At 42.6% G+C, this 16,640-nt stretch overlaps 1 protein-coding gene across 8 annotated transcripts in view; it reads right to left on the bottom strand.

Moving 5' to 3' along the window:
• The window catches only part of LOC121903357 (serine/threonine-protein kinase BRSK2-like), a 138,974-nt gene extending 124,697 nt beyond the window's left edge, over positions 1-14,277 (bottom strand). For 2 of the 8 annotated variants that reach the window (XM_042420302.1, XM_042420311.1), the window contains exon 1: positions 13,746-14,251. In XM_042420302.1, the coding sequence (XP_042276236.1) occupies positions 13,746-13,839 (94 nt within the window). In that variant the 5' untranslated portion in view covers positions 13,840-14,251. Of the gene's footprint in view, positions 1-13,745 lie in introns of all 8 variants that reach the window. The other 6 variants (XM_042420329.1, XM_042420338.1, XM_042420348.1 and 3 more) reach the window with 4 other exon arrangements.
• Positions 14,278-16,640: the final 2,363 nt, after the last annotated feature.

Genomic DNA, 16,640 nt, shown 5'->3' with positions numbered 1-16,640 from the left:
AAAGAATTTCACAAATAATGTATTGCAGCCAAGGCCCCTTCTCTCGCCCTCCGACAACACTGGCAACACCAGTAAGATGCGAGTGTGTGTGTGTGTGTGTGTGTGTGTGTGTGTGACTGTGTGTGTGTGTGTTTACTGCAGAGAGGCTGCAGCCAGACTCTGCTGTATTGCAGCACTGCAGCCTTACAGTCCTCACACCACACTGCAGGTTAGAGAGACAGAACGCTCCCTGGATATACTGCAACATAATGCTCACACACACACACACACACACACACACAGTGTCGACACATGCACTACTGATATGTGTGTTCTCACCACATCTGTATTCGAGAATGTTTGTCATTAAGATGTATTGTGTCATTTACGACCTCCACTCCCCCCTCACACACACACATGCCTGGGAGCAGAGGTACCTGCCAGCGCTACCAGTAAAGTGAGTATAATGGCGTTTCTCACGCCCGGTCCCCCCCCCCCCCCGCCCCTTAATCTGATTATACCACATGATTGGATGTTTCACTGAGGCTGTGGGCTCCAGGCGACGCAGATCGTCTGCACGCGCCGCCGCTGACGGGCCATCTGTGTGGACTGGATGCCTGTTCGGAGGCAGGAAGGGGTTCTTCCAGAGCCCGGGCCATCTGTCATGTGAGTGTTCCTCTGGAGCGAAAGGACATGAAACAGCAAAAGGAGGAACGAGCACGTTGCTGCAGCCTGCCCCTGCCTGTCCCTGGTGCTCATGGGTAATGCTAATGAGCAAACTGCTAGTCCCTAATTAAGGTTTTGTACAGGAGAGCAGACGTGGAACTCGTAAAATTCCAAAGTGAAATCGCCTTGGTACCAGAAGCACTCGGCCATCCCGTCACACGGCACTAGTCAGGAGTTTTAGGGGACGAAGGGAGAAGGGGTTTATTTATCTAACATGAGATACCAGAAACTCCATATTGCTACGAAATGAAGTGAGGGTTCAAACACGGGCACGGGGCCCGGATCAGAGAGAGGGAAGTAAAGCAGCTCTTCAAATGCTAATTTCCCCTGCTCCACTCCTGGACGCTTTAAGTGCTGACTCAGGGGGAAAGTCCAGATTGCTTTTGGAATGGGATGAAAGAGAGTTTTACAGAGAGAGAGAGAGAGAAGAGGGATTTATGCTCAATTTCATTACATTTTTGGCTGAGGGAAGAGGGCTGAGGGACCATAAGGGGCTTATCTGGAGCCATAACCCATTCCCGTTTGATTGCCAGCTATTGATTGAGGCATTAAATTGGTCTCTGTTGAATATGGCACCCCATGAAGTCGCGCTGGCCGGGCTATCAGACCTGACAGCGAGTGTGACTGGATTAAAGAAGAGATGGCAGATAAACAGCGGAGCAGATCCTGGTGGCCACAGTGACTGAGCAGCTCTGTGTGCGACGGACGGGAACTTCTGTTAAATGTTACCAAGTAATGCTGGAGCCTAAAGTTTCTCTCCACCTGTAGTTCGGTCTGTTGTTCACGCTGACTTGTTTCAAACAAACCAAGAGGAGGGCCGACAGGTAAATCTTTGACTTGCGGCGACTGTCATCCTGCATCATCAGAGCTACATGGACCCACATGCCTGCAGAAATCTAGTTCCAGTGACAACGTGTCACGCTGTACTTTACTGAACCCTCTGGTGTCACATTGAGCTCATTATGAGCACTTATCAATGAACTGCAAAAATACACAACACACCTCTGTTTTAACTCTTCTTCACTTACTGATTGATGAGAGAAATTCCCCACACTCACATGCCGATGTGAATACACGTTACCGTGGTTACCGAGTGATCTTGCATAATTATAAACATCACCAAACAGTAGTTTAGCTTTTGATTTCATGCTATAATCACACATCTACGATCATAAAATCCTGTGATTGGTCTGTTTTGAACCTCATCAGAGTTCAGCTGGAAGTGGACTGATGACGTCTTGATTCAGTCGTTTGGTCCGTTTCAGAGTTTCCTCGTCAGCGTTCACCTTTCACTTGAACTGCAACAAACAGGTTTTGTATGAAAGCATCTATTTACTAAAACCTCATAATACATTAGAACCAGAATTAGAATCAAGTTGACTGGTGAACTATGACGCTGCTGTAGGAGGAGTTTGACTCCAGTTCTCAGCAGATCAAGAACAAACAGACGTAGACATGATGTTGCATTAGAAGAGTTTTCACACTGTTGCTGTTTTACTTTTTTAGTAAATTTTCAGTCATCAGGTATTGACAGCTTAAAGATAAAAGTCTCAAAAAGGAGAAAGACACAGTTGTGTTCATTGTTGGGATCGATAAATAGCTCTAAAGATTTTTTATTTTATATTGGAATAGTAAATTCCTCTTAGCTACAGACCAGTTAACTCTGGTCTGAGCACAGAATACAGACAGCCACGTCTTTCAGCAACAGACACATGATCATCAGCAGATTCACAAATACTGACAATTCTGTTCAGTGGAAAACAAAACAACTCTGGACGTAAGAGACGCACCGCACACAAGAAATTTACTTCTTCACCTGCTGCAAAGACTGAATATCATATATTTATTTCATATATCATGTATAAAACACAGAGACCTCTCATTTGAACAGCTGGAATCAGTAAATGTTTGGCATTCTTGCATTATAAATTACTCTACTTGATGAGTTTTCCTTCTAACTCCTGAAGGCTCAAAACAGCGTCTCTCCTAGATGGACCTCTGACTGACAGCACATCAGCTACAACACTTTTCTTGCTGCAGGGTGACTTTCCTTCAGCTTCTCCATCTTAACAGGTGTCGCAATCAGGCTGATAAGTGTTGATGATTGGGACTGATAGAGCCTGGTGACGCTGCTGCTGCTGCCCAGCAGGACCTCCAAACCTAATTTCCCTCCGGCTGATCCGTACAGACGTCATCAACACCGCGTCGCACACAGTCGATAGGCTGCGCTGACGAACGCAGGCCGAGCTCCCACAGCAGGACGGCAACACGGTCCCACATGTACACATGAACATATTGACTTCATTGGTGCAAACGTGTGCTACGTAACATTCACCGACGCTCACACGATGATTATAAAGCTGTGCGTGCAGACTGCAGGAGATGATTGGATCTCTACCTAACGTGTAATAAACATAATTGACTGGAGGATAAATTCAGGACACAAGCTTGTACATACAGCAGAGGTAATGGAGCTGGAACAGCAAAGCAGAGGATTCCCCAGAGACGAGATAAATCCCTCGTCTACCTACAGACAGCAGGAGAGATTCTGCCTACAGCTGATGGAGAGGAGAGATGGAAAAGGTGAAGAGATGGAGGTGAAGACTGGTACACTTCAAACATATAAACCAGGCAAACAAAGCGTGTTTAAGGACTACAACCCCAGTACAGATATTTCAATGTAGTTCAATGTAACCTCTCTTTGAAATGGAAGATTGCAGATTAAATTAGTTAAGAGAGATAAAATTTTACCAACCGTCAATCAAACCTGTGGTGGAGACGTCAAAGTGACAAAATGTTACTGAGATTAGTAACGTGTATGATTACTGCCCCGTCTTTAAAACTCTAATCCTGACAAACTTTGTAAACTGTTCAGTTAGATTACTCAGGAAAACATTGGCACCAGCAGATATTTAATATCAAATCTTTCAGGATCATGGACAAAAAAAAAAAGGAGCTGACATTTGTGGGACCTCCATAATAATCACAACATTTGCACCTAAGGCATTTGAAGTAAACACACACACACACACACACACACACACACACACACACATGCATCCCAGCACTCTTAGCTTCAGCCACCTGAATATTTCAGCAGCAGCAGCCTGCTGACTTGCACCGGGACTTGTTAATGACTGACAGCCACAGGCGAGATGACAGCAATCTAAACCAACTCAAGACTCGGTGTCTGCACGCTCAAGGCGACCCAGGAACAAACGAGCACTGCATCCCGATGTGTGTGTGTGTGTGTGTGTGTGTGTGTGTGTGTGTGTGTGAGCTCCAGATAATTGAATTACACTAACAGCATCTCTCCGTCGAGCCGCACACACACACGATAAACAGACTTTGTTCTTCCTGTTTCCCACGCTTTCAAAGATTTTTTTTTTTATCTGATCTGAAAAATTGTTTTTCCTTTCTTTTCTTGCATCATTAATTCACTTAGCACTTCTGAGAGTAACGTCTATTAGTGTCTGCTTTATCCTCTAACATCTCTCCCTGCGCTGCAATGTGGAAACATTAACTTCCAATCGGCTGCGTTACGCAAATGCAAAGCAGATCACAGTTTAACTCCCACAACATGAAGACTACATGATTCCTTCTGCAAACAATGACAATACCACCTACTGTCAGAGTTTACACTTTCTGTGTTTCTGTATCTTCCCGTCTCTCCACTTTTTTTTTTCTGCTAAATGTTGCAGCATCTGTGTAAACATGGATGTATCGGGGCTGAATGTGTCCTGTGAGGAGAAGCTGTGGATAATCTGTCAGGCAGAGAAGCATTAGCCAGGCTCCGAAGATGAAAATCGTGCCGCCTCCCAATAATGACTCATTCAAGCAGCAGGGATTCAGAGACGGTCTTGAGCTTTAGCCCGACAACCTCGGAGAGAGAGAGAGAGAGAGAGAGAGAGAGAGGGGGGGAGGGGGGGGGGGTGGAGTAAGTGAGCGATGTAAAGAAAAACGTAAGAGCGATAGAGATACAGAGATGTAGAGGGAGAGAAGATGGGGGGTAGTTTCACAGTCATTGTTTAATGGCTCAGGCGAAATACCCCCCTATCCCCCTCCCCCCCCCCTGAGCTGAGGGGCCGCGGAGATCTAGAGCGAGTATACCTCCAACCAGCCACAGAAAAAGAGCATTCCTCCGGTTGCCATGGTAACCGAGTCCTCAGCTGGGAAGGCGAGAGAAAAAGGGAGTGAACGAGCCAAAGGGATGTACTGTATAAAAAAAAAGGGGGGATAGAGAGAGGAAGAAGAGGAGGAGGAGGGGTGTTTGACACTTGCCATAATTTTGATTATCCCCCTCCTGTCTGCAGGGAAGCCCTCCCAACAGGCTTTTTTTGTCCACCAGTAGTATTCCTCCCATCCTCCTCCTCCTCTTCCTCCTCCTCCTCCTCCTCCTCCTCTTCCTCCTCCTCCTCCTCTCTAGCGCGCTCTTTGCAATTACTCAGTTCTTGGATGTTGCTCGAGAAGATGCACTGAAGCCACGGTGGAAAAGAAACTCAGAGAGAAAGAAGAAGAAAAACGTCCTGACGAAGAGCTCCCGTCGTCTCCTTCCTGACACTAACCGTCACTCGACTCCTCGTTCTGTTTGCTTTTCAAAAGTTGTTTATTCCTCCAACTGACAAAAGAAGAACCTACATAAGCAACTGCATCATTACTTTTAATTCTTTTCATATGCAAACAAGATGCATTTGTACAGATTTATTATGAGTACTGTATAGACCGTGAATAAAGAGGAGAAAGTTTATTTATTAGGTATGAAGGTACCTGATAAACATTGTACAGCTAAAACTGGCACATTTACAGAAATGTTGATTAATGTGTGTTGTTCATATAAATAAATAACTGAAATGAAATAATAAATATTCCAGCAGTGAGTGAGACAGTGTGCGGGAGTTTTTCTCATTTTTATTGTTTCATCACCATCAAATCAATCGATCTCATATAACACTTTATTTAACGAGGACAGAAACTCACTGAGAATAAAATCTCTTTTACTATTTACATTGTAATCACAACATAGGTCATAAAAATTGTAATTAGATATTTGTCCCTGAATCGTTCTGCCCTCCACCATATATGTTGTCATATTTCCTCAGACAACATGCAGGATCTCTTTTACTCCATTTCCACTCAATGTGTTCTAGATGTGTAAATAAGCACTTTTATTTATCACAAACACTGCAGTTCAATTCAATACGATTACTCCTTATAAATCCTACATTTATGAGACGTCAGACAGGTGCTCACTCAACTCTGTGGCCGTTTTTAAGGCTGTTTCTATTGTCGTACCGGGCTGAATTAAATCATAAATGTGTTTCTAATATTTTATTCTCCCTCTGTATGCAAATGAGGCTCCATGAATATTTTGTGTTGTTTTACATTTAATGCAGCATAATGAAGCAACTGCAGCCCGTTCAATAAAACACACTGCAAGAAAACACTCACACTGTAAATCCTCATAATAAATTCATGCATGCAAATACACAACGCAGACACACACACACAGTCTCACACACACACACACACACACACACACACACACACACACACACGGGTGTGTATACGTATACATACATACACAGTGAGAGTGGTGGGAGCGTTACCACCTGCAACCTGCTGATAATGAAGCTGTATATTTCAGCCACCTAAAGGCTGCCATCTGTGCTGGGGCTCTCCCTGCTGCCTATACAACCCCCACCACACACACACACACACACACACACACACACACACACACACACACACACACACACACACACACACACACACACACACACCAAAGCACTCCTCTGCTGGGGCTGAGGGACTACAGTCTTTAGGATGTTCCACGTCAATAACTTGACGCTTTCATTATAACGTGGTAGGGACACACACACACACACACACACACACACACACACATAACAAATAAAAATGAATGATGTCATTGTGCACCAAAAGTTGACTTTTCTACCTTCATAGGTGGTTTATTTTTCAAGCCACATGTTTACCATCACCCACCACTGTACATGGAAGTATGAATCCCTGGGACGATATAGGGTTTGCATAATTTTACATAAATGTAAGCATAATCAATAATAAACAGTAGTTTGGCAAGAAAAGTACTATTTAAACCCTCCATCCATCTTTAAATGAATTTTGTTATTACAGTCAGATAAGCCTTAACTTATTTGCAGATAATGTGTCTATATGAATATTATCCAACATTTGTTTACAGTTATTAAAATGATCAACAAATCTCATATTTGGAGCCAAACCAACATTGAACTCATCCTACTAACAAGTATTTTGTGTGTATCAAAGCCTGATATATCTAATTCCTCTGTGCCGTAGACCTCCGTTGTTGTCCAAAAACTATTAAAAACGCATCAATGTGTCCCACCAAGACTACGGCCACGTTAGTTTGTTTAGAAACGGCTCCAAAGACTCATAACAGCGATCACATTTTCAGTCTCTGGAGAGTAGTTCCTTGTACGGCACTTAGCATAAACAGAACACGGTTTACAGAGCTTCGCTAGCTTGTTGTGCTACATATCACAACCTCTTGACTTTGTACTACATTGTAAATTTCTCAAAGAACTCTAGTACTATTGCTAGCAGCCATCTATGTTAGCGACAGTAGCCTAATATCTCTACACATACTACTAATACTGAATGCTACGTTGTATTCATGTCAGTTACAATGGATTCCAACTGAAGCCCACAATTTAATAACCAGATTTAAGAGTTAAGTTTATGTAATATGTTCAAAAAAAGAGTCTACTGGTGACATATCATTATCATATTTTTTTAAACTCAAATATTGATTTTAGTATCATCCTCAACACACTTTGGTCATAGCAGAGCCAGTGACAAGTGGATGGTTGTCATGTCTACACTCTCATGGCTTAATAGTAGACCAGCAATCCAAACTTATCTGCATTTATTCATCTTCTTGGTCACTGAAGATCTGAGAGGCTCAGAAGTGACAACAGAGAGGACCGGAGGAGGAGGAGGAGGAGGAGGAGGAGGAGGAGGAGGAGGAGGAAGGGATTGGCAGCTCATAGTCTTGCAGTGATCACTAAGAGGGAAAAGTGTCCATTGTCGCAGGAGGAGAGATGAAACCATGGCAACCGTCCCCACTGTTGGCCAACACTTAGAAAATGAGCGCTGCACGGAGCCTGGGAAACCAGTGGAAAAAGAGGAGTACTTCAACCCCCCCCTACACACACACACACACACACACACACACACACACACACACACACACACACACTGACTAATTGTTCAGAGTCAGCACAGCCTCTCGCCATTCAGCTTCAACCGGCAGACACACACCATGAAGGCATTGTTCCAACTGCAAGCTCATAACTATCAGAGAGAGAATTTTAAAAATGACAGAGATGCTCAAATTAGCTTCTGTGGTCATCGGCTAAAGCTAACAGCCAGAAGTAAAAACCCATTTGTATCACTTCAGTCTAAACACACTTGTGTTTTCTGTGGTTAAAAACATGGTTTCTTTATTATTGTTTCTTTATGTGAGCATATTTTGTGTTTTCTTCCCTGCAGTATGCCAGAAAAACACATCAAGGCTTAACTTTAGCGGTAGCTAACTATCTAGCAAACTGAGCAGTTACAGTTATTTGAATGTGATTAGATTATTGGTAGGCTGATAGTTAACTAAGGCCAGAACTAACAACTGTTTTATTACCAATTAATCTTTTAGTTGTTTCTTCAATTACTCCATTAGTTGTTTAGTTTGTAAAATGTCAGAAAATAGATAAACGTGTACAGAAAGCAAGTTCTAGGATTAGCTTTGCTTGTTGTATCTGACCAACAGTGCAAAATCCAAAATTTAAAAGAGGTAGAAAACTACTAAAGAAGTTTAAACCAGTGAATGTTTGCCATGTTTGCTTGATAAATAACTATATTGATATATAACTATATAAAAATAATTGATTAAAATTGTTGTTGATGCATTTTATATCAAACAAATCAATTCTTCATTTTGGCAATGAAGCTAACTTTATTTACTTACTGACCTTTATGCCTACAAAGGATCTCGCCTCATCTGTTTTGAACTTTTTGAGCAAAACTTCCAAAGATAACTTTACTCACAGCTGATATATTTCAGGTTTCATCAAACAACATCTCACTACAGCAGACCTGGGGATCAAATACCTTTTTGGCTCAACCAAACTGCGTCCACAGCACAGAGAACTGAAAACTGTAATAATGTAGTAGAAGCTGACATCTAATGTCTGGGCTGAACTTTATTTTTTTTTTCCTTAATCTTTGATCAGATAGATTATAGAATGTATTTTCATTATTAAAGTTATTTTACAGTTGCAAGTGTAGATTTCTCAAGGTAAAGTATTGAAAACAAGCATCAAAACTCAGGTATTGTATCAAGTCTTTCATGTGTTTTTAATTATTGTTTGGGCTGATCATGGATCTCTAAGTACTGTATACCCAGAATGATATAATTAGATTAATAATAGTAGTAGTACAACATTTGTTAACAGGATACATTCAGTGTTGTTTTAACGCCAGACTAACAGATGTGTCACAGAATATTTTGAAATAACAACACAGACATTTACACATGATTAAAAAAATAATCATACTGTGAGCAGAATCTGACAATTAGGCTAATGAAAGTTTTGTGCTAATTGGGATTACACTTGGATGCAACTGGGTTTCATGTTGTGACTGTTGTGCTCCTTTGCATATTAATAAACTGTATCAAGATTGTAATGCAAATCTGGTTCATGTCTAACATGAAGTGAAGAAAAAAAAATACCATTAGTCCACTGCCTCAGAGATCCCCCTGTGTTTCCAACACACACACACACACACACACACATACACACACACACAGTAACAAAGAGCGTGGGCTTGTCCTGCACTTGTGGAGGAGGTTTAATGATATACGGGTTTTCCTGTCTGCCAGCTCAGCAGCGATTCATACTAACAGCCGTCAACAGGCAGAGTACAGCCGCCTCAACACACCAACACAGGATTTCTACATCTCTACATGCATATGCACTTAATCACGGTCACAATAGTCAGTCAGTGTGAGCATGAAACGACACTGGCATTACTGGTTGTGGAACATTTCCAGTTCTTTTCAGGTTGTGGAGTCACAGTCGGGGAAGACGCTGCAGGCCTCAGAGAGGAGCGGACGACAGACGACACACTACGCTCCATTCACAGCTGGAAGTCTGGATTTCCCTCTCAGTAACTTCTCCATCTCTGGACAACGGAGCAAGTTTTAATCTTAAGTAAAACCCTGTTACCTGCAACAGCTAACATTACATAAATATTTGGTCACATTTGCTAGCTGATTGGTACAGTACACGGCCACCACGAAGACATCGTTTCATTATCCACTAATGTGGTGCTAATTGATTGGATCGGTCGATTAACTGTTTAGTCTATAAGATAGTAAAACCCAAGGTAATAATCACATGAGGTAATGAAATGGACCTTGTATTAGAGAAGAAGGAAAATGTTTTGTGTTTTTAATAATTAAACCGTGGATCACCAATCAACTGATAGATTAAGTGATTAATAGTTACAACATGTAACCTGTTAATCAGACTGAATTATAATTTTGTACGTTCATTCAGTCTGATTTCTCTTTACGATGGAGGGTTAGTTTGTGTTGTGTTGCCGTAACCAATCAGTAGCAAATGACAGATTTCTCTCACCGACACAATTTTCAGTCAAAACTGAAGCTGAGGTCCGAGTTGCTACGCGCAGTTAACAATGTTTTAAATATTGGTTTAAGATATATGTTTATTTAACATCAAGTTATTGCTGTAAGTCGACTTACAACAACCTGTAAAGCCGTGTCAGTGTCATCCACGCTTGTCGCCGTTTCCGTGGTGATTTCTGTCATCATCTCTCTGTCTCTGGCACAGGAAGAAGATGACGAACCCATCCGTAAACCCGCCTACAGACCTCGACTGGCTCAGTTGTTTTTCCAGCAGCCAATGAACAAAACACCAGACACGATAATCCAGACATATCAGAGATGTGTGCAGTGATTCACAGGTCTAGATGCAGCACAGACTGGATGTTAGAAGCTATGAGTACGTGTTATGTTGACTCTTCCACCACAAGTTGAATTATCAATACAGAAAACTGAACTTAAGCGCGTTATAAGGGTCAAACACACGTATAAAATTGTACCATTTACAGAGTGAATTGCCGCTTGTCAAATACCTGAATTTTGGAAAACCCTTCAGTTTGAGAAATCTTGATTCACTATTTGAAATTCACATTTTCATAGTAGGAAACTGAAAATCCATAATCTTTAAAAACACATGGATGGGATCGCAAAGTCACATGACTCACTGCCTGTACTGTACTGTAGGGAAGCAATGGAAAAGTAATGCGGCTGTTTATAGGACAGGAACTTCAGAGTGGTGCACACGTGGAAACTGGACCTTTACTCCTCCTCAGATTCAGTTACTATAATTAATCCTGTTGGAGAACAAAGCAGAGTATCTGTGTGTCTTTGTGTGAGTTAAATGCACACTACTGCAGCCTTAATCCATCCATCTAAGTAGAAGTATTGTGTGATTAATACAGCAGCAATAAAGGCTTTTACAATCCAACTCTACCAAGCAACTAATTGCTTGGTTATGAATTATTCACCCACCGAGGGAGCAGAGCAGCGTATAGCTTCTACCTGCTGGAACTGGAGGGAAACACCTTGATCATTTCTGGCTGTGTGTTAGCACAGATGGTGGGGGCATCCGAACCTGGCTCTAAACCACATAGCTGCACTATCTATAGAGACTAATCACTGTGACACTCATAATACAGATTGACAGTGTGTCTGTGCTGCTCAACAGTGACCTTATAGACATTAACATACTTTACGGTGCATGTGTATTGCTAAAAAACATACATTTTGCAATCTTTAGTGCATTTATTGCTTATCACTTTACATTGCAGCCAATGGTTGTCAGTAATTTCTGTGCAGGATCAAAAATAATCAGTTTTAAGAGACGACTGCATTGTCACAAACACTTAAAATGTTTAAAGAAAAGAAAACAGACTTGATTAACTGATGAACTCTTTCAACTGCAGGAATTTTCAAAGGAACCTTTTTAGGAGCTCCAAAAAGCCCTTTTCCACTGCAGGAACTTAACATTGCATCACACACTCTGCGTTGTTTTTTCACTGCTCAAGTTCCTGGAACTTAATTGAGGTGACACTGAATGCAAGCTCCAGGTACAATCAGCGGTCGCCTCAGTGCTGCCAGCCACGATTGGTCAAACAGACGCGTTGTCACATCCAAACAAGGACGATAAAAACAAACACAGGGTCTGACAGAAATGTCAAACGGTGCAGGGAAGATTTTAAAAAAGGTTAAAGATTAAAATCAAATAAAATGGTTGCGGTGTGTGTGCAGCAGAGCAAATGGAAAAGTGGTTCGACATGCTGGACGCTGTGTCCTCTTGTACCTCATGTTCAGGTAAAAGAAAATCAATGACAGTATCAGAGACACTTTCACTGTTGTCATAACAGCTGACTTCACTCACCTATGAAACAACAAATGATGAGGTCAGTCTACTTATTTTATAAAGTATATCTGAAATGTCTCAGATTGTAGAGAAGAACCCACCAAGATCTTCTGATCATTCTTTAAAAACCCTGTTATGTTAAGCCTGAGTTACATCTAAATACTACAGAAAGCTTTAACAGCTGTTAGCAGCAGTGTAAAGTCTGCAGTATGAAATTTGAACCACACGTATTAAACATGTGAAACAAGTGCTGGGATTCCTTATGGTGTCACTCAAAGACGTCCTTCTGAATGAATGAAGTTTGACCTTCTTGTCTCTTCTAAGGAATCTTCACTTCTGTGATATTTGAAATCCTAATCTTTCATATGACACACCTTGTTAAAGATTATTATATTAGTAAGATTGTTAATCGACCACCGTTATCATTTTCTTGTGGGAGTTTTAAAAATATAAATTATTCAGTCATATTTCTAACCAGAATGATCTAATGAAATACTTGATGATGCAGCTGAACGCGACACTTCCAGCCTTCTCCTGAACATGCAGTTCACTGAGATGACGAGCAGCTACACAACTTGACATACTTGTATGGATGCAGTATAATGATACACTGTACTGAGCTGCGTTTCTAATATTTCGTCCATAGCATTTATATATGGTAAAGATTAGAATCACCTCTTAGAATATAACTGCAACACAATTCAACAGCAGCACAAACTGCAGCCTCCAAAACGTCTCTAAAACTGTCACAACACACAATGAACAGATTTCTCCCAAAATGACTCATGAAATACTTGACAATGCAGCTGAAAATGACACGTTGGTTTGATTTCTCTTTACAAGCACTCAGTGACAAACAATCTGACCTGATGTTTTCCATACATAAGCAGATATGATGACATACAGTCGGGCCTGTATCACGATATATATCAGCCCTGCAGGACTACACCTGTCTGCTGGAATGATGATGCCAGCTTAACCGCATCTTAAAAAATGATCTCTGCACACTGCACTGTTGAACCAAATATGCAGGAATGTGTGATGATGCAGCTGCAGTATGTGTGTGTGTGTGTGTGTGTAAGGACCGGACAGTGCAGCATCACTGCTGTGCCTCTTCTGCAGAGAGCAGCCTCAGCAGAGCGGGCTCATGTGACAGATGGATGCTATAACGGAATTAGAGACAAGAAAAATCACAAGGGCCCATTATCACCGAGCTCTCTCTGCCTGACAACAAGGATTAAAGGCACACTACCACCACCACCATCACCATCATTATCATCATCATCATCATCATCATCATTATCACCATGATCAGGAGAGCAGCATCTCTCTCTGCATACAGCAAAGCCGCTAAAACCCCTCACATACATCCGCAATTCCAGTTTCCCGCATCGGCAGCGCAAAATGCCAAAAAAACGCAACCCAACATGATGTGAGAGAGGCCGGCGCGGTGATGCTGAGGAGAGTCCTGACAGCATCATCCGCATCTGGAGGGTTTCAGAGAAGGCGTTCACTAACCTGTCTGTCCTTTGCCCAGCGTCTTCTCCAGGCGGTACGGTCCCACATAGTTGGCGTAATGCCCGCTGTTGGCGTCCTTGCCCGACGATGACATTTTTTGGCGTGAAATGACTCACAGGGAGTTATTTTTTTCTTGCGGGTGTCCGAGTGGGACGCGTTTCTGGGAGAGAAAAGCGCAAATCCGCGGCGCAGTGGAGTTCGCCTCGGTCGGCGTTCCCGTCTATCTGCCTGCTGGTCGCTGCAATGTTCGTCTCTCCCCCCCGTGCGTGCTTGGGTGAGTGTGAGCGTGTATGTGTGTGCGTGTGTGTGTGTGTGTATGTGTGTGTGTGTGTGTGGTTGCGGGTATGTCTCCACGTCCGTTCCTCGCAGTCCTCCGGTGGTTTCGTCCTCAGTGCGGCTCAGATTGCGGTGTTGGGTCGGGGTATCATGGTGTTGGTGCCGGAGGAGCGGTGCGCTGCAGCCCCGTTGGGTGTGATCTGATGATGGGACAGCATCTACAGCCGCTGCTGCTCCAGCAGCCTGCGTCAGCTCACAGTCAACGTGCACGGACACTTCCGGTTGTCTCTTTCAAGATAAATGCTACCAGCTCACTGACAGGACTGCTGCAATGCTTTTTGATTGACATAAACGTCCAAATGAAAAACAAATTACTAAAACCTCAATAAATAATAGATCCTAATATTTTTTTCTCATTGACTCAGTTTGTTTTCTATTTTCCCCTTATCACCCCCTCTCTCTCTCTCTCTCTCTCTCTCTCTCTCTCTCTCTCTCTATCTATCTATCTCTGAAATGATTGATTTGTCAATAAAATGTCAGAAAATGGAAAAAAAGAAGAATCTCAACCATCACAATTTCCATTTGTGACATCTTCCAATTGCTTCTTTTGCCTTAACGACAGTCAAAAACCCGCCAATATTCACTGTGTCACTTAAAACAAAGAAAAGCAATGAATGCTCAAATATAGGAAGTTGTATGTAGGTAATATTTGGCATTTTTGTTTGATTGATTTATCAAAATAGTTTCTGATGAACTTTCTCTCAGTTGACTAATCGTTTCAGCTCTAGTTTTTATAATATAATGTTTCAGGCTAATTCCTACATGTTCAGGAATGAAAATATATATTTTGTAAACGTTCTTGGCGTAGAATCTCTGAATAATTTCATCTTCACATCTCATCAGTGTACAGTCATATGAACTTCCCAACAGAGGGATAAAAGTTTCAGCCCTGCTGTTTCTGCAGTGGCTTCACAATGGTTGTAGCTGCAGACGTTTTATTGAAAAAAAAAAAAAATCAATTCCAAGTCAATATTATCACCGTCACTGATTGACATTAGAAAATGCTAAATGGAAAAAAGAACCATGCCATACTATTATAATTTACTATACAAAGCTGGTTTTCAATGATTTTCAGTGTGGTTTGACACGATTTGCAGTATTAAAACATTTTCAGACAGATTTCTTCTCATTGGCTTTTGTTGTCCGAAAATTAACGTTTTATTTTGAAGACCGAATTGTCCTTCTTCCGCTACCGTTCCGGCTTCACGCAGCTGCTTTAATTATGAAACACGCATGCGCACACGGCTTGCATCGCAGGGGTTGGTGATTCAATTGGGGTCGAGGTGACAGAGGGAGATGAGAGGCTGCATCTGACTGTTCAAAACTTTTCTTCTTGTTTTAAAAGATATAAATAGTCCAAACAGAGAGCAAAATAAAACTCTTTAAAGACCACAGAGAGCCAGAAAATTTCCCAGAATGCACTGAGGAGACACTCAGCACTATCTCTGTCTTCAGATTAGCAGAAAAAATGATGAATGTCACATTTTTATGCACATTTCTGATTTCTGTGCAAATTTAGCCAGACTTCTCACTGTGTGTGTGTGTGTGTGTGTGTGTGTGTGTGTGTGTGTGTGTGTGTGTGTGTGTGTGTGTGTGTGTGGTGTGGGGACACATTTGAGACTAAAGACCAGTTAATTGGGGACAGCTTGTCCAATTTGGGGCAAAAGCCATGTCCCCAATTGGGAAAAAGCTGATTTTGGGGTCAGTGGTTAAGGTTTAGGTTTAGGGTAAGTCTCCAGGAAATGAATGTAAGCCTATGTAATGTCCCCAAAAGTGACCTAAGTAAACATTTGTGTGTGTGTGTGTGTGTGTGTGTGTGTGTGTGTGTGTGTGTGTGAGTGTGTGTGTGTGTGTGTGTTGAAACTGTGGTGGTGGTGGTGGGGTAAACATGTTACACGCTGGGACACTTTCACTTGATTAAACCAGCGGTCGGTGACAACAACCATCTATCTGTCTCATCACTCCTTCACAACAAAAGCCTTTTGACCCAGCATGCTCAGTGGCAGATGGACCCCCCCCCCCCCCCCCCTCCTCCACCTCCTCCCTCCCTCCCTTCCCTCCTTCTGCCTCCCTCTTCCCTATCTACCCCCCTCAAACCCAACTACCCCCCTCCTTCAAATCCATATCCCTAACAAAGACAGGGGGGCCTCCATTTTATCACGTTGGACCTGCTCGCCACGGGACAGCTTTCCCCCAAATTACTTCCTGTTAATTAATGTAAACCCCCCCCACCCTCCTGCACCACCCTCCACCACCCACACAGGAGGAGGTTGTGACCCTCACCCGCAGATCAATCATGAGTTTGCTCTGAGATTTATGCCACCGTGTGTGCTCTGCAGCCCCCTCTCTGCTGCCTGATGCCCTGGTGGCTGTAATGCTGTCTGACAGCTGCAGACGGAGTCGCGGCTGTAAAACTGCACCGTCCTAATCACCTCGATGTGGAATAATCTGCCATAATCAGCCGGGCCTCTGTGGAGAGGCCGCACGACTGAAGTCTGTCTCAAAATGTCTCTTTTACCACAACAGAGTGTTTTATGGTGTCGAGGAGAGCAGGAGTGA

This window comes from Thunnus maccoyii, chromosome 1, assembly GCF_910596095.1.
Source record: "Thunnus maccoyii chromosome 1, fThuMac1.1, whole genome shotgun sequence".
Classification (NCBI taxonomy): Eukaryota; Metazoa; Chordata; class Actinopteri; order Scombriformes; family Scombridae; genus Thunnus; species Thunnus maccoyii.
This window is presented reverse-complemented; position numbering and strand designations above follow the sequence as displayed.